Source organism: Idiotropiscis lumnitzeri, chromosome 9, assembly GCF_059441095.1.
Source record: "Idiotropiscis lumnitzeri isolate Australia: NSW breed Sydney's pygmy pipehorse chromosome 9, RoL_Ilum_1.0, whole genome shotgun sequence".
In the NCBI taxonomy this organism is placed as follows: Eukaryota; Metazoa; Chordata; class Actinopteri; order Syngnathiformes; family Syngnathidae; genus Idiotropiscis; species Idiotropiscis lumnitzeri.
The window spans coordinates 6,585,273-6,609,884 of record NC_142399.1 but is presented as its reverse complement, the minus strand read 5'-3'; the positions used below and the strand labels follow the sequence as shown (position 1 = coordinate 6,609,884).

The 24,612-nt window shown below is 39.0% G+C and overlaps 2 protein-coding genes and 1 long non-coding RNA gene across 4 annotated transcripts in view; all 3 read left to right on the top strand.

The window, feature by feature from the left end:
- The first annotated feature begins 62 nt into the window (after positions 1-62).
- dnaaf10 (dynein axonemal assembly factor 10) lies at positions 63-5,081 on the top strand. Its single transcript, XM_088304779.1, has 8 exons — positions 63-376; positions 820-920; positions 994-1,124; positions 2,631-2,732; positions 2,914-3,029; positions 3,327-3,461; positions 3,780-3,877; positions 3,986-5,081. The coding sequence occupies exons 1-8, from the start codon at positions 191-193 to the stop codon at positions 4,191-4,193; spliced, it is 1,077 nt and encodes a 358-aa protein (XP_088160905.1). The 5' UTR covers positions 63-190; the 3' UTR covers positions 4,194-5,081.
- Positions 5,082-5,767: 686 nt separating this feature from the next.
- On the top strand, positions 5,768-7,673 carry c1d (C1D nuclear receptor corepressor). Of its 2 annotated transcripts, none has more exons than XM_088304837.1 (5): positions 5,768-5,870; positions 6,068-6,209; positions 6,294-6,360; positions 6,433-6,488; positions 7,132-7,673. In XM_088304837.1, the coding sequence occupies exons 2-5, from the start codon at positions 6,072-6,074 to the stop codon at positions 7,324-7,326; spliced, it is 456 nt and encodes a 151-aa protein (XP_088160963.1). In that variant the 5' UTR covers positions 5,768-5,870; positions 6,068-6,071; the 3' UTR covers positions 7,327-7,673. The 2 variants fall into 2 exon arrangements, with proteins under 2 accessions (XP_088160963.1, XP_088160964.1); XM_088304838.1 differs by having other exon boundaries at positions 5,861-5,965.
- A 1,228-nt stretch (positions 7,674-8,901) lies between these two features.
- LOC148330013 (uncharacterized) overlaps positions 8,902-24,612 on the top strand; it is a 36,797-nt gene continuing 21,086 nt past the window's right edge. Inside the window, exon 1 of the long non-coding RNA XR_015845179.1 lies at positions 8,902-9,089. This is a non-coding gene — a long non-coding RNA (uncharacterized LOC148330013). The remainder of the gene's footprint in view (positions 9,090-24,612) is intronic.

The window sequence follows — 24,612 nt, the reverse complement described above, 5'->3', positions numbered from 1 at the left end:
GTGTTCTTAGGCATATTTTTGAGAACCAGTGGTGATGACGTCATGTATTTTGGGCACGTGGCTTCATGAACCAGATTTCCTGTACGGAAGAAGGTTGTGGCGTCATGTGTTTGGGCACGCACTAGCTCCGTTTTACACTTGTTTTATGCACAGTTCAGCATTACTTTGAGTTTATTGGGGGCCAAACGATATGACGACGCCACTTTCGAAGCCCCAAATTATCGCACACATCCAAAAGAGTTTAAACTACACGGTTTTTGACTGCAAATGGATACCGTGCAGTTCGAAATTCTTGTGTCTAGGGAACTTTGCGAGAGGAACCGGAGTCATGCAAATGTACGAAATGCAGCATGGAGACGCTCAGCTCATCAAAGAGGTAAACATGATATGTCATGTTTTAGAACCTCATGCGTGAGATAACTCTCTATTAACGTTTTAAGGGCTTTGGCAATAAACGGAATAAGGTTTTTTTGTTGTTGGTCCCTCGTCTCCATAGCAACAGGAGACATTTACGAGTGCGATGTTCAAATCTATTCGGAGGTAAATATTGGACCAAAATAAACACTCCAGTTATGTTATGACACACACATGAAAATTTTCAGTAGTAATAAATAGACTTAAGGATTTTCTGAGAATCACGGGGCACAATATTATACACGCCTGAAGATTGCACGATAAAGATGTTTAATTAAAATGCACTTTTGCATAAATGCTAGTGCTCAGTACTTTTTTTTTTATCTCAAACAAAGATGAATACGATACAAATTAGAATCTTCAGTTGAGTCCTAAACGTTGTGTCCTGTGTCTTTTATATTCCAGGTGGAGAAAGCCAAGCCCATAAAGTGCGGCACCTTCGGGGCCTCATCCCTTCGCCAGAGACACCTAGCAACAGGGGACTTTGATGGAAATCTAAACATATGGTAATCAGTAATTGTGTGCAAACGTAGGCGCTTTATTTTGCTTTCTACAGTGGCTAATACAACTAATCTACAGGAACCTGGAGGAGCCCAACATACCTGTGTACTCCGTGAAGGCCCACAAGGAGATCATCAACTGCATTGATGCCGTCGGTGGCCTTGGCATCGGCGACGGGGCGCCTGAGATTGTCACCGGAAGTCGAGACGGTAAATCATCGCAACTTTTGTTTTACTAGAATTACGACATTCCCAATGGACACATGGACAAAATTGTTGGTACCCTTTTGTTAATGAAAAGAAATGAAGAAACTCCTGAAAATCAGACATTGCTTTTTAATTTCAGTTGAACAGAATTGTTTTTAAAAAAATAAACTCATGAAACAGGCCTGAACAAAAATGATGGCACCCCTGTAAAGATTGAAGAGGATTGAAAATAATTTGACCATAGGGACATGTTCAACCAATGTGGGTCCTTTAAATAGCATCACAGGTGTCAAGTGATCCCTGGTGTGTTTGGTGACATGGTGTGAACATGAAGCAAAGGAGAGAATTGTATCGGAATATTAGAAAGAAAATATAGACAAGCATGTTAAGTTGCTTAAGATTTATGACACATCTCCCTAGACACGGCCGCAGGAGGAAAGTTTATGACAATTTGTAGCAACGATTAATACGGATGGTAACAAAAGTGGCCGGAACAACCTCAAAAGAATTTCCCCAAATTTAAAGGTGAGATCCAGGGTCAAGGGACATCCGTATCAGATCACACCATTTGTTGTTGTTTGAGTCAACGTGGTCTCCATGGGAGATGACCAAGGATGACTGTTGAAAATAAATCTTTTAAAAATTCACAAACTCTTGGTGAAAACCCATCAAGCAAATTAAAACAATTTATTTTTCTTTCATTAGCGCAGGGGTACCACCCATTTTTTTTTCACGTGTGGAAATGTACGTGTTGCTGTAGTTAGTAGAATTTATGTCTGCACAATTACATCAAGAGATGAAAGTAGAGCAAAAAGTGGATGGTGGACTGCTCACGACTTCTTCACTGTCTCAAAATGTCCATCCAGAACGGCTTTGAATCCAAATAGAGGCCCAAAAAAGGTCAGAGTGCACAATTCAATAACATGGGCCTGTAATGTAAACTTTACATTTGCATTATATCTTTAACAGTTGTCTTAAACATTTATGACATTAAACAAAATAACAGCAAGTTTATTCAAATTTCCCTTGACTGGTTTTAAATTTTGGGGTATTCAAAAAAAAAAAAGATTAATTATTCTAAAATGATAATCCGCTCACTTTAAAGTTTTGCACTGAAATATTTTTATGTTGTTTATTGAAAAGTCGTGCAGTAAAAATACATGTATTCCCAAATGTGATTAATAATTGTGGTTAATAACCTTGATAGCAGTATTAGTCAAAACATTTCGGCCAATAATCGTGCAGTTCTCGTGGAAAGTGTATCGCGACGGTGAAAAAACATGACGCAGTTTGTGGCGTGGATGATGAACACCACGTAAAAAAGCCACTGACATTCAACAGAAGCCATGCAGTGAGTCACCCTGAGTGTAGATGTGTAAACAAGTGATTTTTTTGCAATGAAAACCCTTTTCTCGGGCTTAGATTCTATATCCACCTTAGATATGTTCTATAGTTTTAGGCGTCACAAAACAAAAGAATATTATATTTCTTCTTAATATTTCTTTGCAGGTACAGTGAAAGTTTGGGACCCTCGACAGCGTGACTCGCCCGTGGCCAACATGCAGCCTGTGGAAGGAGACGCCAAGAGAGACTGCTGGACGGTCGCCTTCGGTTCGTCGCGTCTCCTATAGCAACTCACCTTTTTACACGATCATCTCTCAAGATGTCATTGTGCTGTCTTTCATAAGACCAAATATAATTACGATGTGGGCCAAATTTGGCCCGCGGGCCAGAGTTTGACACCTATAATATAAATCATACACCCCATTTTAACTGGCAGCTGTGCCCACAGGCCACGCCTTCAACAATCAGGACCGCTGTGTGTGCGCCGGCTATGACAACGGCGACATCAAACTGTTTGACCTGCGCAACATGTCGCTGCGCTGGGAGACCAACATTAAGAACGGGGTGAGGGCCACACACACACACACACACACGTGGAAAATCCCGAGTGTTGACCGTAAGCGGCAAGTGGCAGGAAGAGTGGCTTCACAGGAAGACAAGATAAAAGTTTAAAAATTAGCCAGGACATAGATATTTCATTTCCTGTTCTATGGTTAGCACTTTTTTATTTCTCTCCACCAGTGGGAGGCAAAAAACTGGAGCGCATTTATTCCAGTTACATATATGTATATAGAAGCTACATAAATGTTGTATTTTGACAATTGACAAAAAAAATTCCTCACATTCGGCCTCGTCCACCAGGTGTGCTGTGTGGAGTTCGACAGGAAGGACATCAACATGAACAAGTTGGTGGCCACCTCGCTGGAGGGGAAATTCCATGTTTTTGACATGCGGACTCAGCACCCTACCAAGGGTTTCGCCTCCCTTTCTGAAAAGGTAGTGCGAGCCGGCGCAGTCTTGGCTCCAGGGTGCGGAAATTGTCAAAGCGGTATTTGTTATTTTCTCCATTTGTGAGCTGCCAAGGGAAATGTGGGGAACATCTTCACAGCTGTAAGTTTTTGTCTTATGCGCTGCGGTTTAGTGCTGTCGTGATTGACAGCAGGCAATGTCTCCTAGTGTTAAACATGTTCACTTTTAAATAGCATATATATATATGTATATATATATATGTGTGTGTGTATATACGCACACACACACATATTTTTTTTTCTCCACTTATTTTCATTTGACCCTCTTTGGATGTTTTTTTTTTAGGCTCATAAATCAACCATCTGGCAGGTGCGACATTTACCTCAGAACCGAGAAATCTTCCTGACGGCTGGCGGCTCGGGCAGCCTTCATCTGTGGAAATAGTGAGTCAGAATTCTTGAATGCATTCATCTCAGGCATTTCCTTACCAAGTGTGTTCTTTCACTTTAAACATTTAACGCTCTTTAAAATATATTTTTGTCTTCCTCTAGCGAGTACCCAGCACAGCGCAGCAAAAAGGACTCGGATGGAACCAGCGTGGGCGTGGCCGGCTCGGTCGGCCTGCTGCAGAACGTCACGTTGTCCACCCAGCCCGTCGCCAGCCTGGACTGGAGCCCCGACAAGCTGGGCCTATGCGTGTGCGCTGGCTTTGACCAGACAGTGCGCGTGCTCATCGTCACCAAACTGAACACCGTGTGAAAATGAAGCCAAAGCTGGGATGTTTCACTGGGAATTTGTAAGCGCAACTGGACCTTTTTGAATGAGAATTGGCTTTTTACATAATGCTAATCAACCACAATGTTGCCTTTAGTACTGAAAATCATCTATTTAGGATGTAAAAAATATATGTATGGTTGTTTGTTTATGTTTGTGTGAAATCTTTTTTCTACAACCAAATTGTTCTTAAAGGGGGGAAAACCCTTTTTTTCAAATGTAATTTACTCCTGCTCCCAATTTATTGTCTATACAGTGGTACCTGGTACGTTAAATAACCACATATCTTTGCCATCGGAACATCTGCTAGCTTAATGCTAAGACACAATGCAAAGTGCCATATAGAGGCTAACAATTTGCATCAATTTCACTGTGCTTCAACATTTATGCAAGTGATATTTCACCACAGGTGGAGCAACACATTGACGGACTAAGACCATACGCAAAGGCATCTATTCTTTATCATCTTCAAAAAATAACTCATATTACTGCATTTTAGTAAATGATTTTTTTGGGTGTCTGTATTATACTGCCCTCTGGTGGCCAAGATATAGCCCAGAAGAAGTGCAATGTAGGATTTGAGTGGATTAATGTCATTTCAGTCTTCAGTGAGAAAAGAGTTACAACTTGGAATTTGAAAAAGTTTATTTGGAAACTATCATATCCTATGTGCATGTATACATGCACATGTAGTGAAGACTAGTAGACTTTGAAACAACTGGCTGAAATGAACTCTTCCCTGCCATGCAAAATACTGTCCAGGATATTTCGTGGTCGTCAAACTGTATAGTCTGTGTTAGTTTGTGTGCTGGTTCTTTTGATAAAGACAATTGTATTCTACATGACCACTACCAAATAAAGCTGCAATTCTGACATTAAGTAGTTCACTACAACCAAATAATACAGATCAACTCTGTCTTTGAAACTAATTTTCAAATAAATGAAATAGCCAAATGGTTTAAAAAATACCTAGGGCCAAAAGGCCATTTCCCTAGATAAATCAGGTAAGTCCCAAATAAAGTCCAAGGCACCAAATGCAAAATCCCTAAAAAAGTAAAACAACACTACCCTCATCCTGTTTACTATTAACATGAGCTTGAAAGCCGCACCCTTGTGTGGTCCCTTTGAAGGATGGGTTGACTTTGAAATGAAGAAGCTGAAAGGTCAATGCCGGCAATTTGATCTTTTCTTCCCGACCTTTTACTTCATTTGTACCCTGCTTGTCACTGGATACGGAACATAAACGCTGTGGGGGGTTATATGGGGTCTAAAATGGCTAAAACCATTGTGAAACTTACATTATAAGCACATATCAACACACATTTATTTAAACGTTATTATTCTGCTGATCGGGCACACGGTGAGTACGTCGTACCGGTGAGACACTGCGATCTCGTGGAAATTGTAGGAATTCCACCATGATGTAATTGAGAGAATACTCGAAAAACGACACGTTATAATTAAACTACATTAAAATTATAACTACATTGGAAAACGAACTAATTGAGATGAGCTAAAAAAAAATAAATACAAAACGGTTGCACACTCCAATTGATAGGGGGCAGTATAGTTAAATCTCATGCGTTTGCAATACGTCACATCCGGGTTGCTCCATCGTGGGGAATTGTGAAAAGCTAACGTTAGCCTCCTACCGAAAAAAAGGTAATTATCACCTAGTTTTTTTGTTTTCTCTTTCAAGTAAGGCATGTGTGGCTTTTTAAATAAATTCATAAAGACTTCATTGGTGCAGCGTAATGGTACATATGTTAAATAGTATTCATTTTAATCTTCGAGTTAGCTTCCGTCTCAATTTTTTTCAAGCTGGCATTGTATTCGTGGTTATGTTTATTGATGCTCAGAACTATGGCGGCGGACGACAAGACAGACGATTATCCTTACGAGATAGACGAGCAGCTTAAAGGCTTTGAATCGTCTGTGTCAACCGTCAAAAACATGTTGGACACACTCATGTCGATGCCCAGAAATGAGCTGGAGCAAAAAGTAAGTACATTTTTGTTCTCGGCTTGTCGTCAATGTGAGGTGATTTGCGCTCATGTGGGAATATAAATGTTATTTTCTCTGCAGCTGGATCCTCTGGACCAGGCTAAACTGGATCTGATGTCTGTATACACACTCAATTCTTTATTCTGGAGTAAGTAAAGAGGCCTAAGAGTTAGACGTCTTTTTCCCCTCTCCCAAATAACATTTTAAACGTCTTTTACAGCGTATTTGGTAACACAAGGCGTCAACCCGAGAGAACATGGTATCAAACAAGAACTGGTACGTTCATCCTTTGTCTTAGCTTTTGGCCAAATTGCTACCTTTTATTCCATGTCTGTTTTAAGGGTGGGTAAAAATGTTCGGTCATCATTCCATTGTAAGACTTCCCTTCTCAATTCCGTTTTGAATCAGCAAATCCTCTGAATCGACTCACCTCGTTTTCAGTGTCATTCGCATCACGTTGTAGCAGCCTGAAGCGAGTACCTTCTACTTTTAAATGTGACGCTTAGGATAATTTTGTATTACCATCGGTTTTATAAGATAGTACAGAACCACGATATGCAATCCAAACATGAAAACACACCTGGAGTCGCCGTTCCGAAGCGGTACTCAAGAGTTGAACTCAGCGGTTTTGGAGTCATTGAAGTCAGAAGGTAGAGTTCCTCTTACACGTGGACTTCCAAAGCGACTGAACTCTACGTCACTATCTCTCATGTTTTTTACTTTTGCATTCCATATGCACAAATTATAGTTGTGCATTTTTTTTTTCCATTTTCACTTATGTTCACATGACAGGGTTCTATATTTTTAATATCAAAATTGTGACTGAATTCACATCATAGCATTTAATTTGATATTGAATCTTACACTAAATAATCGAAATCGGCAATGTCCATCCATGGTGTGTTTGTGTGCCCATCAGGAGCGGATAAGGACATACATGAGCAGAGTGAAAGCCATCACGGACAAGAAGAAGGCGGCCCGTCTGGATAAGGCCGCTGCCGGACGTTTCATGAGGAATGCTCTCTTTGATCCGCAGGAAAAGCCATCCAAGAAAAAAGCTTCTGCCAAAATAACACCTGATGTTAAGTCAGCGAAGCGGCCAAAGAAAAGCTGAGGAAGAAGTTTTTGAATGCTTCAATACAAGCGCTGATCTAGAACAGAACTGTAACAAAATGTAATGTCGTAAAATGGCCTCCATCACTGAGTTTGTGTTCATATTTGAGGAAATTTTAGCTTGTATATTTAGTTTTGTGTATTTAGTAGGACTAGCTGGGTATAATTTGAATGTCATTTTCATAACGTTATAATTTTTTCAAGATGCAGTTTTATGCCAAAAGTCTGAAAGTGATTCTGTGAATCCAGTTAGAATTATTTGAGTATTATTATTATTTTTTTTGCTGTTAAATGCCGTGCTGCTTCAAGGTTTGGCACTTGAAATAAAGCTTGCATGTTACATATTGACTTAGTAACCAGAGAGGATTTAGAGAAAACTTATGTTTACTTCCATCAAACACTCTCAAGCCACACTTACAATAAAAACGTCCGCTCTCACTTCTCGCGGTACATCCGAAATCTTGCACACAAAATGTTTTTAAGGAAAGTTAGTCATCCTGTGGAGTTTTGCCTCCAATGTTCAGATGCAACAATCAACTTGTTTATGCGGTACACCATCTTTAATTATCCAAAAATCAATTTTAATCATTAAATTCCTTGAGGTAAGAGCAACAAAGTTGTCAGCAAATATTTAAAGTTTTGATTTCTTCTGAATTATTTTGACATTTAGAAATAAAGTAAATACAAATGTATTCGTGTTTTATTTAATTTTGTGATTTTAGTATTCACTATATAATTATGGATATTTTTACCACAGGTATTATACATGTATCTTATGTAAGTACATAAGATTGGAATTTTTTTTATCTTAATAAAAAGCTATTTTTAGTATAAAAATTATTTTTCAAACTATATGATATAAATTGTGCAAATGTATGGACTACTAAAAACATGTTTATTTTTCAAGCATTTAATTTATAAAGAAATACTGTTTATTAAACAACAAACAATAATTATATCGTTTCACCTTTTAAAGATTGTTTTTAATGTTCATCTTTCCCCAAAGGCAATTCATTGTCCACTCCTCTAACAACGTATCGACAGAACCATAATACAAAACAACTTAATAGGGTTTGTCTGTATGTACAGTATTTTGTTTCAATTAGGGCTGTCAAAATGAAAGTGCTAACTCAGGAGATTATTATTTTTTTTAACTCAGTAAAATATTTTAACTAAGTTTGATTTACTTAAAAAAAAATTTGCACACTTAGGAAATATTGTACCATATTAGCTGACAGTGGTAAACGGTCCAAGGACTTCTCTGCTGGCCTAACATAACCAAGAAATCCTGATCATATTCTTCACATCGACGATATATGCTAGTGTTGAATTTTTAGGTTAGAGTTTTTATCCAATCAGAATTCAGCTAGCTTGTGTTGCCGGGCAGATTTCACAAGACCTGGCGCACGCACTATTCATCCGAGGTCTTCTGATACAATCGTGGGGGGCTTTTACAGTTGAGAGACAGTGGCGATAGCCAATGAGATCACGAATTGATTACTGTGAGCCTTCTCGCTGGACTCACGTCGAAGGTGAAGAACGGGTCTTGTGATTGGATACTCTCTGGTGAGGGGGAACCGCTAGGCGGAATCAACGCTTCAGAAAGTCGTAACTGGCGACCGTAAAATATAGTCTTTTTTATTTTTTTAAACCACCAATGGCCAAGGAAAAGTGTGGATTCAATTGCGGATACACTTGTGAGGCCTTTTTCAAGAAGGACCTTTCAGGTGAAGCTTGGTCGTCCAAACAGTCACTCAGTTGTGTGTAAGTCTCTTTCTGTATATTTCTCCAGCCGTGGTGTCATAAATGATGGTGTTATGTGGGCTATTTATTCAAGTCGGACGAAGTGGGACTTCACTGAAGGACGAAGTGTGAAATGCACGGCCTGCCACTCTTAGCTATATAACAAAACACTTTTCAAGTTATCAGTGGGCCTTGAAAACCAACACTGTTGGAGTGTGGTGCTTGTGGGCAGTTTTGAGAAACGTTTCTAAGAAAAAGTTCCTCCGTTTAGATCGTATTCAAGAATCAAAGAATGATATTAAAAGTGTCTTTGAATTAAACATACTTATTTGGTGATTTTGCATTAATTCCAGGATATAATTCAAGTAAATATCTGTTACAGGCTTCACAAAAAATTGTTGAAAAATGTGATGAATCGCAATAAATCATGGAATTTCTTTTGATTAATTAGTTGTAATATTTATTACAAATGTTTATCAGTTCCATTTGAGATTTAATTGAAGCATACATATCTGTCAAGCGAAGGTAATGAGGAAGCCAAAACATTAGAAGCAACTCTTAGTATGATGCAACCATAATAAAAGTGTGTATAATCAAAACCAAGCATGAATATTTTTTTTTGTAGTAATTTCTGATGGAGCGCTTGTATATTTTTTTAATGGTTTGGTGTTGTTTATAAGTCAAGCAGATCATTGCTTCCTGAAAGTGGCACTTCTGGTAACAATTAGGAAGTGCCCTGGAGGGGTGTCAAAAACTTGTGATTAGAAAAATAGCCAGATACAGTGTGTCTATAATGAGACTTCCCTTCATAATAACCTCTGTCACTTTTAATAAAGACACATGCATGTTGTTTCCTTTGTGTGTATTTCACTTTCGCAGCGCTCCTCAGATCTTTATCTTTGTATGCCTGCCACTCTTGTGGGTCCCTCTAATCAAGGCCGGGAAACAACGCGGTGGAGGTGGGTTTTCAGTCTGGGGAATATTTTCCATTCTTTTCATCATTCCTACACGTCCCTCCGGCAACTGCGTCCAGAGATGTCATTGGCCTACTCCTCCTTCCTTCTGTGACTTTTTCCACCCTTTTGTTGTTCCGCGCTCTGCTCAAAAGACGCGTCCGAATTTGTCAATGTGGCCTTGGTGGAAAATACTTTTACGCTCATGTTCCGCCTTGTATGATCAGCTCCCGTTTGCTTTCAGGAGGTACATTTTAAAGAGCAGATGCTGATGTTAATAGCATGTAGGTGAGATAGCACCAGTGGTTAGCACATCTGCCTCAAAGTTGTAAAGTCCTGCGTTTGAATCTCGGATCTTTTCCGCTTCCTGTGTGGTTTGCCTATTCTAACCGGCGTCTTTCCACATTCCAAAAGCATGCATGTTGTGGTCATTGAAGACTCTTAATTTCCCATAGTTGTCTGACTGTTAACTTTCACCAATGTCAAAATCAATTGTGAGTATTTGATCATGTTGCTGTTTGCCAACTATTAGCTATTTAAGGTGTTTGGGCGGGCGCCATCTTAGGGCCTGAGTGAGTCTGTAAATAAGAGTTGAACGTGTGCGTGTGTTTGTGTTTTCATGCGTCTATCAGAGAATTTTGAAGACATGTCTGTTTGACTGTATGTATTTATTGTGAGTGAATGTGAGTGTGTTCATTTGTTAGAGAGATTGCCTGTGAGCCTGATTGAGAGTGTGTGAGAGCGTTAGTGTGAGTTTCCTCTTGTGAATTTGTTGTCTGTTGAATATGAGGGTGCTCTTTGCGAGAGATTGTGTATGAGCCATGATTGAGTGTGAGAGAGTTAGTGTGAGTTTGGGCTTGTGACTGTAAGACAATTGGTGAATGAGTGAGTGTTCGCCTACCTGTCTAAAATCTCACTTAAAACTTCTATATATAAATATGTACTGCATGAGATTGTTACTATTTTTAGCACAAAAGGTCGAAGCACTCAACAGGTGAGTTTGCAAATCGACAGTGTGTTTTCTTTATTGCGGGTCCGTGCGGGCAAGATGTGGAAAACTGAAGCGTTCACCTTTTTGAAATTGTGACCTTCCGAGGGGTGAAACTACCGGACGAGGCGTCAAAGCAGGCAGTACAATGCTCATGTGTACGAGCTTAGCAGCTGCCTGGAATGCGCGGAAGATGCAGAGCGGAGGTGTGGAATGGATTCGATGCACCCCCTATCGTCCTCAGAGCAGTGTTGTCTTTGAGGTCCGCACATGTATCGGGGCGGATGAGAGCGCAGCTGTTTGGACATAAATTTCGTCGAGAATTGCCTCAAGTTGGAAGCGAAACGAGCGTGACTGCAGATGACAAATGGTCGCCCGTGGGTGCTGTTTTGGTGTGTGTGAGATTTTTATTTATTTATTGATTTATTTGAATTTTATATATATATATATATATATATATATATATATATATATATATATATATATATATATATATATATATATATATATATATATATATATATATATATATATATATATATATATATATATATATATATATATATATATATATATATATATATATATATATATATATATATATATATATATGTATATGTATATGGACCAGTAAATCTAAATATATATATATTGGTGCTGTCATTTTTTTGAAACTAATCACAAAATAATTCCATCATTAATTGCGATTAATCACATTTTTCAACGACTATGTTTTGCAAAGCTTGTAACAGATAATTACTTGAATAATATCTTGGAATTAATACAAAATCACCAAATATGAACTACATTTAATTCAAAGACTGTTCTAATAGCTTTCTTTGATTCTTAAATATGATCTAAATGGAGACGTATATATTGGATGTACTATAGAGGAAATCCACATTTGCAGTTTGCTGAGTTCATACTGGAATTTTCATTCAACTTACCTATGGCCAGTTTTAGTCCCTTTCAAGTAAAGAAAACAGGCAAAACACAGATTCCTAAAATAAAAGAAAAGAAAATAAAGGCTTTATTGCCCATCAATAAGCCCTCTCGCCTTCCTCTTTCCAGGCAGCCCGCAGGCCTTGATGATACCGGAGGCTAACGGCAGTGCTGGGTACCGTAAAGCCACGGTGGGCCTCTGCTTTTACGAGCGTGCTGTGAATTATGGAGCCTGAGAGAGCAAAATAGACCATTCTTATCCTCCACAATATACAATATGGATGAACATCCTCGGATTATTTATGATTTACTGCCTGCGTGGTGGTTTTTACATTAGCGCGTATTGACAACACATTTCAATGGTATACAAGCCACATTTCCAGTGTATCTGTTGGTGTCTCCTTGTAAGGAAATGCACTCGCTTTGCTTGAAAAATAATCACTTTCTGGCAACAAAAGGGAAAAAGCGTGCAGGAATTTGGCAAGTCTTTCCAAGAAGCGTTGGAAGATATCTGCCAGGAAAGCACATCAGTTCAGTGGAACCTGATGTTAAAATCATCTTATTTCCCCCCACAAGACAATGTATAGAGCCACAATCCTAAAGTTATCGTATTTTTAAATTTTGAAAAAAATGAATAAACTTTTAAACCAAGATTAAGAAAAAAATAACAGAAAATTCTGCTTTAATTAATTTAAAAAAGATGTTTGTTAAAAATTGAAAAAATATGGTAAGCCATTATATAAAATAAGATGACCATTAAATTCTCAAAAAAAAATCTAAAAGAAAATATAACCACAAAATTAACGAGCTAGATAGATTACCACATGCAACTAAAATATGTAAATACATTTATTCATCATGTACACTTTTATTTTATTAGTATTTATTCTATTTACTATTTAAGTATTTTTTTTAGCATAAATTTGCACAAGTATGGGGAGATTTAAAGAAAAACATTTCATTAATTGTATTTGTATTATTTATACTTGATTTGTTGGATTGATCTTTTTTCTATGATGACTGCCATCTCATCTCTGTGAAAAGTTCCTTTGCAGACATACATTTGTAGTTGTTTGCTCACATTTGTTTGACGTTTATAAATTCTCTCCAACAAATATTTTCTGCTTATCTTCACAATATATTACCATTTTTTTGTAAAATACTGCTTAATAAGTCAGTCTAAAATGTAACATGTCCTTCAGCTAAAAATCAGACCATAGTGTTCATCTTGGAGAGTGGGCCTGCAGTTGTCTCAAACAGCCTTTAGGGGGCAGTCCAACACAGCTTTCCACTTGCTGCTGAGTTTTGATTGACATGCTTGAGGTCTACAGTCTAGAGTTGGACTACATTCCCTCTTAAGACAGAACAACACTTTCCACGACGTGCGTGTTGTGTCATGTTTGCGGACGCTTCCTGTCGTACTGCGGCGGCGCGGTGGATGATGGATGACGACCATTTTTTTCCCCTTGCATTGAGTTACGAAGAAAAAGCAAAATCAGTTTTTCTGACTTTTATATCAGAGGACTGCTCTGTCCTATGAGGTCATATTGTGGCAGAAGGCGACTCTTCAACGCTGGCCATTGTGGACTTTGATGGTGGGTAAACAGCAGCTACCACAAAAATATGACAGTCTCCAGAGTTTAAAGCAACATCATTCATCACTGCCTGCCACTGCAGGTGTGACCCAGTTCCCACAGCCTGGTCCATAAAACACATTTTGGAAGGACCTAGGTCAGCATAAGAATCTGATCTGAGGCCACTCTCTGGCAGGCAACAATCCAAGCAGGCCTAGGCACTTTGTTCTGGAGTTCTCAAAAAATACTAAAAAAAAAAAAAGAACCAGACTTGTGGGATCTGGATTTGGAAATGCATCCAAGATATGGGCCCTCTCAGGCAGGGAGCAATCCAAGTTGGTCTGGGCACTTTGCTGTGGTGCTGTGTCCAAAGTCTAACCATGAAAAGCATTAGGGTTTGGAAGGACCGACATCAATAAGTGTCCGATTTGAGGCCACTCTTGGGTGGGTACCAGTCCAAAAATGCCCGGTCGGTTTGCTCTGGATCTCCAGAAAAAAAAAAGAAAAACAAGATACAGGGTCTGGAAGGCCCGAGGTCAGTATATGTTTCCGATCGGAGGACCGTTTGGGTGAGGACACAATCCAAGCAAACCTGGAATTGTTACGGACGAACTCTTTCTCTTGCTTTTTGAAAAAAACAAAAACAAAAAACAACAAAACCTCTGTGGAGGTGGGTTGGTGTGTTAGGTTTTTGGTGAGTTACTTAGTCAGTCAATTATTTACCTAATTGTTTGGTTAGTTGCTATATTTAGATTTACTGGTTGATATTAGTCAGTCACTTGGTTGGTTTGGTGTAACTGAGCGTTGGATTCATTTGGTTAGTTTGTGGGGCAGTTAGTTGCTTGACCATTTGGATAGTCAAATATTTAGTTTTTTTTTTTTTTGGTCAAGTGGTTGTCTAGTGAGTTGGCGTTTGAGTTTATTGGTTACTTGGTTGCTCCGTCGGCCAGTTAGACCGTTATTCATTAGTCAAGTAAGTTAGTATGTTGGATTGTTGGCAAGTTACATAGTCAGTTGGTTGCTTTGTGAGTTAGATATGTAGTTTGTTGGTCACATAATTAGTTGATTGGGTTTTTAATTATTTGCTTCAATTAAATGATTACTTAGGGTACTTGTGTGTTGGTTGGTTGGTTAGTAATACGGAGGACCAAAACTGCCAAAATAAAAAATAAATAAATGTGAAAACAAAAATGAAATAAAAAAAAAAGAGGGAAAATAATAAAATAGAAATACATTATTTCTCTCACTCACTCACTCACTCACTCACTCACTCACTCACTCACAAAAATAGAAGCATACTTTTTTCGGGTCAGGCTTTCTAAGTCTAAACAAAAAAACACCAGTTTGGAAGCCAATGTGTCTGCATCTAAAGACTCTCACAGGCAATATTTCAGGTAGGCCTGGCCTCATTGCTCTTGACCTTTCAAAAATGAAGAAACAGAATTTTGATAGGGGCTGGGTCAACGTGTGTCCGATCTGAGGCTACTCTCGCTCAACAGTTGTAGCAGGCCTGGGCATTTTGCTCTGGAGCTGTTGAGTATCGAAATCGGTTGCACGATAAGAAGAGAACATCCCTACAAAATGTTGCTTTTAAAACTGCCGAAAGTCTGGCAAGACCCTTAAATACATCACAGGAGCTCAGTTTAGTGTTTATACGTTGTACTATTAACAGAAGCTTTTTACATGCGTCTGACAGTTTGTGTGTGTTTTACTCAAGGACACATTGTCAGTAGTGGTTAATGATGAATGAATGACTAATAAAGTAGTAATCCACAGTCAATGTGCTTCTACAACAAAAATGTGTGTAAGTAATAGCGTCTTTATCTGCCAATGGGCGCGTTATCTTATGTTTGGTTTAATTAACATGCACCTTGGCTCAGAGCCACTCTGGGTCAAGGTGAACGAGGCGCAGGTGACAAATCGATGAGGTAGACTCCCAGCGCTGCCCAGCGAACTATTGACTAAAATGTTTACAGTCAATGTGGTCAATAATTCACATGGCGCCAAACATTTGTGGTTGGGCAAGTATGAGGAAACCAAGATATGCTCTCACTTCCGGTATTTTAAAGGGAATTAGCTCCACTAAGGGAGCTATGGTATTTTTCCTTTTATGCGCGGGCGCGATGTAGTCCATATTTTTCACGCAGATCTGCATCGAGGCGGTCAAATGCAGATCCAAATTAGGATTGTTATACGTAATGAGTTGTGTCTGATGTTGCTTCTTCTTCTCTAAAATTTTATTTTCATAAAAAGTTCCCCAAAAAGGAGAAAAAAAATCCCCAAACAACAATATAAAATTACACTAAATGACATAGGACAAATAAAAAAACTAAATACATCATAAATAAGAGAAAAACTAATGAGTTTAGGTAGACAATTATTGATCAATAATGTGACATTTTATTAAGAAAGGAGAACATAAAAAAAATACAAATTTAAGTCACCCAAGGAAGTATAATATGGTATTAAGTATAAACAATATAAAAATGCTGTAATTTAAATTATGAATAATATTAACAAAGTAAGAATGAACTAAATCACCATTAACTGAGAAGAATAATTACAAAAATAATGATACTGAATTAAATAATGTAACAAAAAATGTTTACATAAATAAATGACATCCAAAATGTTTATAAATTAAATTTATTAAATAAATTAAATATCATGAGGCAATAATGACACAGCAAAAGTGAGTAAAAAAAACAATACAATGTATCAAATACAAATAATACTGTAATTTTAATTACATATGATATAAAGAAATAATAATAATAAGTAAATAAAAAAAAATTCTAATACAAAAATGGTATTATTAATAGACAAGTAATGTAAATTTAAAAAAAAAATAATAGGAAATAACAAAATAAGAATTAACGGAACATTGAATAATCCAAATAATCAAATTGAATTTATTGTGAAGAGAGTGGACGCAAACCAGTCCTGAATTGACTGCAAAGTGGCAGTGCGAGGCGTGAGGTCTGGAAACAGATGAAGTAGCCCTCTGTGAAAACACAAAGCTAATTGTTGAGAAAACAAAGCCAGAGAACCGCAAGTGATGCGCCGTCGGCTGTGTAATTGCGTGTGAGATGTTTGAGATGAAAACACTGACTGTTATTCCTCCGCGCAGAACCAACATCTGCTGCCGGGAACAACACTGTCTTATGCGGGCGCTTGTTCTCCATTTTTTTAAAGACTGCATCGTGAACACCGTAGAAAAGTAACTCATCTTCTTGTGAGGCCCGGAGTAGGAAACCCACAAAATGGCCCCCTCGGTGTGTTTGAAGAGCCACCGACTGTTTTCGGAATTGCTCACTTTCATGCAAGATTAACTTGTGGGCTCTCGCAGGCGTTTTTTGTTGCATTTTGCATGTTCCCGAGTGCTTCTGCAGCTCCGGCTATCAAAGCGATCGGTGCCCTACAGAGAGATACACCGCTGAGCGTATTATACTTAACAATCTCACCACGCGGGTAGGAAATGCTGTTGGAAATTGGATAATCCCCAGCAACACGCTGCTTGCTTTGGTGGAGAGCCATGATCTCAAGCTGTTTCTTTGCATAGTAGCGCCGTGACTGTGCGTTAAGGCTGGTTTAAAATCACGGTATGATTTGGATCCCTTCACGAATAACTGTATTTATCCCGATGCAAATTTAGTTGCAAAAATTCTAATGGAAGTATTTCTCAGTGGTTTATAAAGTCCCTTGCAATGCTAAAAATGCTTAAACAAAACTACAAAGACAGAAGAGTCTACGTTGATAGACAACACAGCTGTGCTCGAGTGTAAAAACGAGTGAATCCTGATGTTTGTGCCGACACGAGCCTTGATTTGCTATTTTGGGAATTTGGTCCATTTGTGTGTGCCATGCAAGGCGTTCCTCCATACCAAGCGTGTTTCCTTTTACATGCGTTTGGCACGTATGACAATTTGGCGGAACTTTACGTCTGCTCGGACGCTGTCTACGTTTTGGCTCAGGTAGTGTAACATGATTTTGGTGGATTTGATCAGAGTGGAGGCCGACAAATTATTTGGTGTGGTGGATATCATGACGTTTTATTTATTAACATGGCATCGACGTGCATCATACCCTCTGAATCACTGTAAAAAACAATTCCAGACGCTCCCCAACTTACGAACGAGATACGTTCCGAACGGTCGTTCGTTAGCTGAATTTGTACGCAAGTTGTTTCAGTGCTATATTTTGTATGGAAAAGTTCTTAGCGCGCCGGAGATGCGACGAACTGGGCAGAGGAAGCCGGATGCGGGGTGGATGCTGGGCGAGCTCTTACAGCGCCTTGCGTCGATATCAGCGGCGGAAAGAAGCACTACTCGGAAAAAGGCGGGCTATACAAAACGTAATTTACAGCATCTCTGTCTGAACATTTGGCTTGATGTATGGATGTGTATTCACGAGTAACGTGAATTTCATTTGTACACGCCCATGGAGATGTTAAACATATTCTGAGTCGGCGTTGTAATATGGCAACCATTGCTGATAATGATACAATAACAGACATTTTCATATGGACGGGAACAGTGGAGTAATATGTAAAAACAGCACATGTTGGCTTTGTGTATTTTCGCAGAGCCAGCGTTTGCCTTCTTTTGACTCACCATCCCGAGATAATTGAACATTTATGCTGTGTCTATTTTGAATGTATTTAACTTTGTATTTAGAGACAACGGCGGTAGTGAGGATTTAATGGAGCTGAGTAGTGCCAGACCACCCAAACGCTGACCAGCTGCCCGGTAGGAGTACACACCTGCCGGGAACGCTAACTACTGGTACATATAAACTATGAAAATAAGATTTAAAAAAAAAAAAAAGTAAATAAAGTGCTAACTTGACTTTTAGATAAATTTTCCCTATTGAAATGATCTAAAACGCCTTTAATCGGTTCCAGCACCCTGAAAAGTAGCATAATTGTTGCATGTTTTTAAATAAGAAAAGTAACACAAACACCCAAACTATTCAAGTTAACTACATTCAAAGAATCAACAAATCATCAGCAATGTCAAAGCACTTTATATATCTTGTTTACACCTCACATAAAAGACGATTGGAGACATATCTCAATAAAATAATTTCCAGCACTTTGACGGAGATCCACTCCTCTGTGACAATATAAGCACTTAACTACCAAAAGAAAGTGGACTTTCTTCATTCACCAGAAAAATGTACAATTTTTCCTGACACACACTTTCTACGACCTTCTGCGACACATACTCTCTCTTTATAACATATGTGTACATAATCTGTTGGTGTTTAGGGGGCTCAAACTTCCAAGGTGTGACCATTTTCCGCCCCTATCATTGACACAACGAGCCGAGATTCACTGCCTAATCTTTATCTTCTACTCAAAAGCTGTGCTGATGTCAAATCCCAAGTGATGCAAACGATCATCAACCATGTAAAGGACCAACGTATTAGATACTCCCCCCGCTATTGATTGGCCTCAACCATAAAACAACGGTAAATAGTTTAGAACATTTACATATTGCGCGTATCAGAGTGAAATATGTGTCATAACACAGAAAGTCATTTTATGTTGTGTGTGTGTGTGTTTGCGCGCGCGCGCGTGTGTGTGTGTGTGGAGCCATTACACGATTACCATTGAGTGTCATTGTTTTTTTTTTTCTTTTTTGGGGGTGGAGGGCTGCATATGGGCTAATTACAGCCGTCGTTTATTCCGACATAAACGACGGCCTTCTGGTGCGGCTTTAATGTCAAACAGAGATTGTGTGTGCGTGCGCGTTTGCGCGTGTGTGTCCTTTGAGCTGCAACTTTGTCATTTAGTGGCAGTGAATGTAACAGTTGTTTGACGGCTCGCATAGACGAGAGGGGGAGGGGGAGGGGGAGGGGGTGAGAGAGAGAGAGAGGGAGGGGGTGAGAGAGAGAGAGAGGGAGGGGGTGAGAGAGAGAGAGAGAGAGAGAGAGAGAGAGAGAGAGAGAGAGAGAGAGAGAGAGAGAGAGAGAGAGAGAGAGAGAGAGAGAGAGAGAGAGAGAGAGAGAGAGAGAGAGAGAGAGAATTTACAGTATTTACAGTTTCAATACAGTTAGGGTTTCAAATTAGGGTTTCAATACCAGGTTTACCATGCCAAATAATGATTGTCTGGGTTAGATTTTTGAGTTTGGGTTTCACACTTGGATTAAGGTTTAATGTGAACGTTAGGGTTTCAAATTATGGGTTCAAACATTGGTTAGGTTTTTAAGTAGAGTTAGGCATTCAAATTAGGGTTTCAAGACAGTGTTGTGCTTTCAAGGCAAAGTTTAGGGTTCAAGTGGTGCAAGCCTCGATTAGGGTTTTAAGTGAGGATTCGGGTTTTAAAATATTTACAATTTGGGTTTCAGTCCTGAGTAATGTGAGCATGCGAGTGTTAGCGTTTTTAAAATCTGGGTTTTCGTTTCAAGTGACGTTAAGAATCTCTGATTAGAGTTTCAAGACATGGTTACATTAGAATTTCAATTTTGTGTTATGGCTTCAAGGCCAGATTAAGGTTTCACATTCAGCTTTCAAATGAGGGTTTTAAGACAAGGTTTCACGTGAGGGTTCGGGTTTTAAATTGGTGGTTGATGTATACGTTTCAAGTCGGGGTAAGCATTTTAAATATATTTGTCTTTACGTACCGTATGGATAGTTAGTATATACAGTACACATACCCAATGGTGTGATTATTTTGATGCTGATGCAGGAAGTGAAGCCTCTCTTGCGGTGCACGAACAAATGTACACACCAAAATTGGCTACACACACACATGTGCATGAGCTGGCCACCTTCCACACGCTTGTAAATATGTGCATTTCTTCCACATGCGTGCTCACTCCCGCCCTTAGGCGTGCATACTAGCGCACGCAAACGCACAAACTACACTAGACGCTTATGCGGACATTTTCAAGGAGGGAACGAGTGTCTCTGTGGTGCGCCAAAGCCCACCTGGGAGCTCATTATTTAGAATTAGCTTGCATTGTAAACGTGTGAGGTGAAAATAAAGTTTGTTTCCATATTTTTACGGCCAAAAGACCAGTTGAGGTTGTATTTAAAACTTACACTGGGCGCGCTGCACTACGAGGCGCATGTTAGCATGCTAGCACGCTAGCTGGCGCATGCTAGCATTTATGCGAATAGCTGTCAGTAGCTGCACCTCAGCTCAGACAGATCAGAGATGTCATGGCAACACATCTAATCGACAACGTCAGGGGAGAGATGTCACTGGTCACCATACTATTGAGGGTCGCGGTTTCAAATCAAAACCAAAAACAGCATACAAGCAACAAAGAAATAAAATGAACACAAAACATGCGTCTCTCATGCCATTCATATCCCCAAAAGAAATAAAAATAACACAAAAACTGTACTGATGCATTCTGGGACCCTCAGCCTCAGCCAATCAGATGGCTGTATAGAGAGATGTGAGTGGTGTGCTTTGGGCAGTGTGTTTTTATTTATTTTTTTTGCAGTCTGTTGTCTAAACCTGTGATGTTTCTTGCTTGCATTAACATGAGTACATGAGTACATTTATGGATGCTATGTTTTGTTTTTTTTTCTCCTTGCAACCTATCCTTAGCTATTGAAAAAAAAAATCATAAATTGTTTTGTTTTGCGAACTATACTGCCACAAAATAGTGCCCAAGCCCAGGCTAATGGGACATTTTTAAGATTTTTGTGTCCGCTATTGCAGGGAGAATCAAATATGTATTTTTGTATTTTTTATTTTTGATTGCACTCCAGAAGAAGCCGATTAAATGTGACCGATATGTAACTTTTTTTTTGTCAATTGCCTATTGGATGTTTGGCAATGAGCTCCATGAAAACTGCCAATCCAACAATTGACCCGACAAATCTGATCCATATATGTTGGATATACAACGCTGCGGGACATATGTTATTTGGCTTTTACTTTTTTTTCTTCTCAAGTCATAGTCACAATTCCCACACACATAAGCAGTGTGTGTGTGTGTGTGTGCGTCCACATCATCTGTGTGTAATTTCTCAAGACCTCAGCTCATTTTCTGTGTTTATTTGAACAAGGCGTGGATTTTGAAGGCGCGCAGCAACAAAAATGCTTTTTGACGGCACATAATCGCCTAAAGCCACATTGTGTGACTCAAAGGGCTTGCAGAGGGAGAGGTCATTTTAAAGAATTTAAAAATAAATACTGTAATGTGAAAGTATAGTACTGCCACATAATTCCGGCCCTCTGCAGGAATGTCAGTTTCCTTTCGTCAATTAGCTTGTGTCATAATTGAAAGAACAACTAGCCGTATTCCAAAAGGGAAAAACAAGATCAGTTTCATGAACCCAAATGTTAATGCGAGGAAACAAGACTCCATTTGGTGTTCAACCTCAGTTTGACATAAAATGAACGGAACCATCTAGTAAATTTACTGCCAAGTAAGGCATACTTTTGGCTAATCTGCGTCGCAATCACGTCATAATCTTCTGGTATGATAATCAAAGTTTTGACTTATAGTACATTAGAGGGTTTTTTTCAGTATCACCTGACTATTTGCAAAAAAAAAAAAATAATAAATCTCCTATTGTTGTGGTCTGCCAGAACCAAATATGGCGTCATATTAGCGGAGGAATAGCTAGCATTGTCCTTTTGTGAATGGTGGCGGTTAACAGCTGATCAGCTGCTAACGACTAACTGAATTTAGGGTTAGGGTTAGAAAACCCCAAATTAAAAAAAATTATATATACAGTATGTGATTCAAATATGAGAATAACTATGAACCACTGACTCAAAAACATAACATGGCTAATAGGAAGGTAGTAATTAATTTTACGTGTTGCAAAGCGACCTCACATTTTTTTTTGGTGCATTCTTGAATTTTTAATTCTATTTAAGTAGTGAGGCTAATATCTGATCAATGGTTGATCAGTGAGTCATTTCCTGAAGATTTTCGAAAATCTGCAGCTTGCCTCAACTGACTATTTGTTTCTTTAAACCCGCGACCCGCGACTTTGATACAATAATGTGTTGTGTGCTATTTTTCCTATGAAAACACGTTTTTGATTTAGAGGCTTGGTCCCATTTATTAAAAATGACTGCTTCAAAAAGAAGAAGTGATGTAGTGCGAAATGCAGAGTATGGCCCTTTTTATTTATTTATTAATTTTTTTTTATGAGCCGAGTGCACTCTCTCAGCCCTTCGCGGCTAATGTTAACTGTGCATTAAACTCTTGGCTGGGTGTCAAACGGCGGCGTGAAATAAATGAAATGGACCAGATTGAGTCAGGATTTGCGAGATCTGTCTTCAGTGAAAATGCATCCGTGGATAACTTAGCATTTGGAGACAAATTGTTCCGAGGGCAGATTGGTGTTGGAACACGACTCGCTTCCTGTCAGGATTTTGGGATCCCCCGCCCCTTCCTCCCCCCCGCTCCTTCGTGTTGTCAATCCGACCTCGTTTTTGAGGAATGGCCTGCTTGTGACGCCCTGAGGTTTTCTTAACGTGCTGCTGCTGCCTAAATAGACACATGTGGAGCGCCAGCAAAATGAGGTGCTGAAAGAAGAAACCCTCCATTTCCCTTTGCTCCCACTCCTGCTCCATCCCAAATGGATGAGGTCATCTGCTTTCCTCATCCCCCCCCCCTCCTTTTTCTCCCGCTCTCACTTTGCATGATTTAAATATCATAACTTTAACATCTTATTTGACCTTTTGTGTTTTTACACTTATTCCGATATGATGTGTTGCCATTCACTCCGATTCCAAAACGATGCGATACGATTTGTTCCGGCTGTGATGCAATGCGATACGATATCAATCCTACAAGTACGATCCAGTTTGACTTTCTCCCATTACGATTCACTATGATGGGATTCACTCCAATTATGACGCAATGTGATCTGATAACTCTTTTTCACCTATCCTCATCCTCAAATCTTCTCCGTAACTGTTATGATGCCAATCGGCCCATTGGCTCGTTGACAAATATGACAGTTGATCAAGATGTGTCATTATCCCCCCACATCACCCGCCCCCCCCCTTCCTACATCCCTACTATTTGAAATGGTGTAAATGAGGACGACCAGTAATCCCGTCGACAGATCAGAAAAACAAGTGAGGAAAAAAAGAGTAGCAAGCGCACGGGGTAAATTGACCCCCCGAAAAGCTGCCATTACCAATGATGGATTCCCCGCTAATCCAAACAGTTTGCCCAGTCGCCCAGCTGGGCTTCATGTGCTTTTGATTACTCTCCGCCATTTAGTTCCACAAAATTACATGCTGCCTAATGGGCTTTTAATGGTTATAGGTTTCTGTGCTCTTTAATGAGGCCTGCGCCAGTTGGCTGCTCGCTAATGCCCGGTGGAAATTTGGCAAAGGTCCAGTGTGATCCACTTTATTTCCCAAAGCAAGTTTACAACTTTGCTGCATGAAAAGCCAGTGGTGGGAAGTAACCAAATACAAATACTTTGTTACGATACTGTACTTTAAGAGGAGCATTTTTTTTCCCCATGTTGGTTCCAAATAGAATTCATGGCAAATGTGTGGCGTCTTGTGCCAGACTAAAACTCACCAGCTTTTCGGGGGCTTTCGTCCACATGTAAGTTTAGCCGAATTGCATTTCTACGATTTTTGTTTATTAGAAAATGTGTCCGCTGCCCATTATTTTTGTACAACTTGGCAAAAAAATGTAAAAATATGTATTCTTTACTTTTGACCCACGCACGCACACATTTTTTTTGTCTTTATTGACACATTAATCATCATGTTTGTCAGTGTTTTCTCCTTTGGAACTCGATATTGCATTATTTGTAATTTTGTTTGTTTTTGTCCTTTTTTCCTGTTTTTGTAACCTTTCGCTCATACCCACATGCACCTTTAGCCAAATTGCTTTTTTTAACCTATTCATGTGAAAAAATTGTCCATGCTGTTTGTTTTGGGGCATGACAATGAAAATACTTTTATTTAAAAAAGAAGAAGAAAAAAAAATGTTTTTTGTCCCTTATTTCTTTGACAATAACAGACTTTTTTTTTTTAATCTCTGATGTTTGGTCCGCTTAATTTTTATTCTATAACTTGGCTAATGCATTTAAAAAAAAGTACCTTTTGTAGCACAAGTACCTGTACTTTAACTTAAGT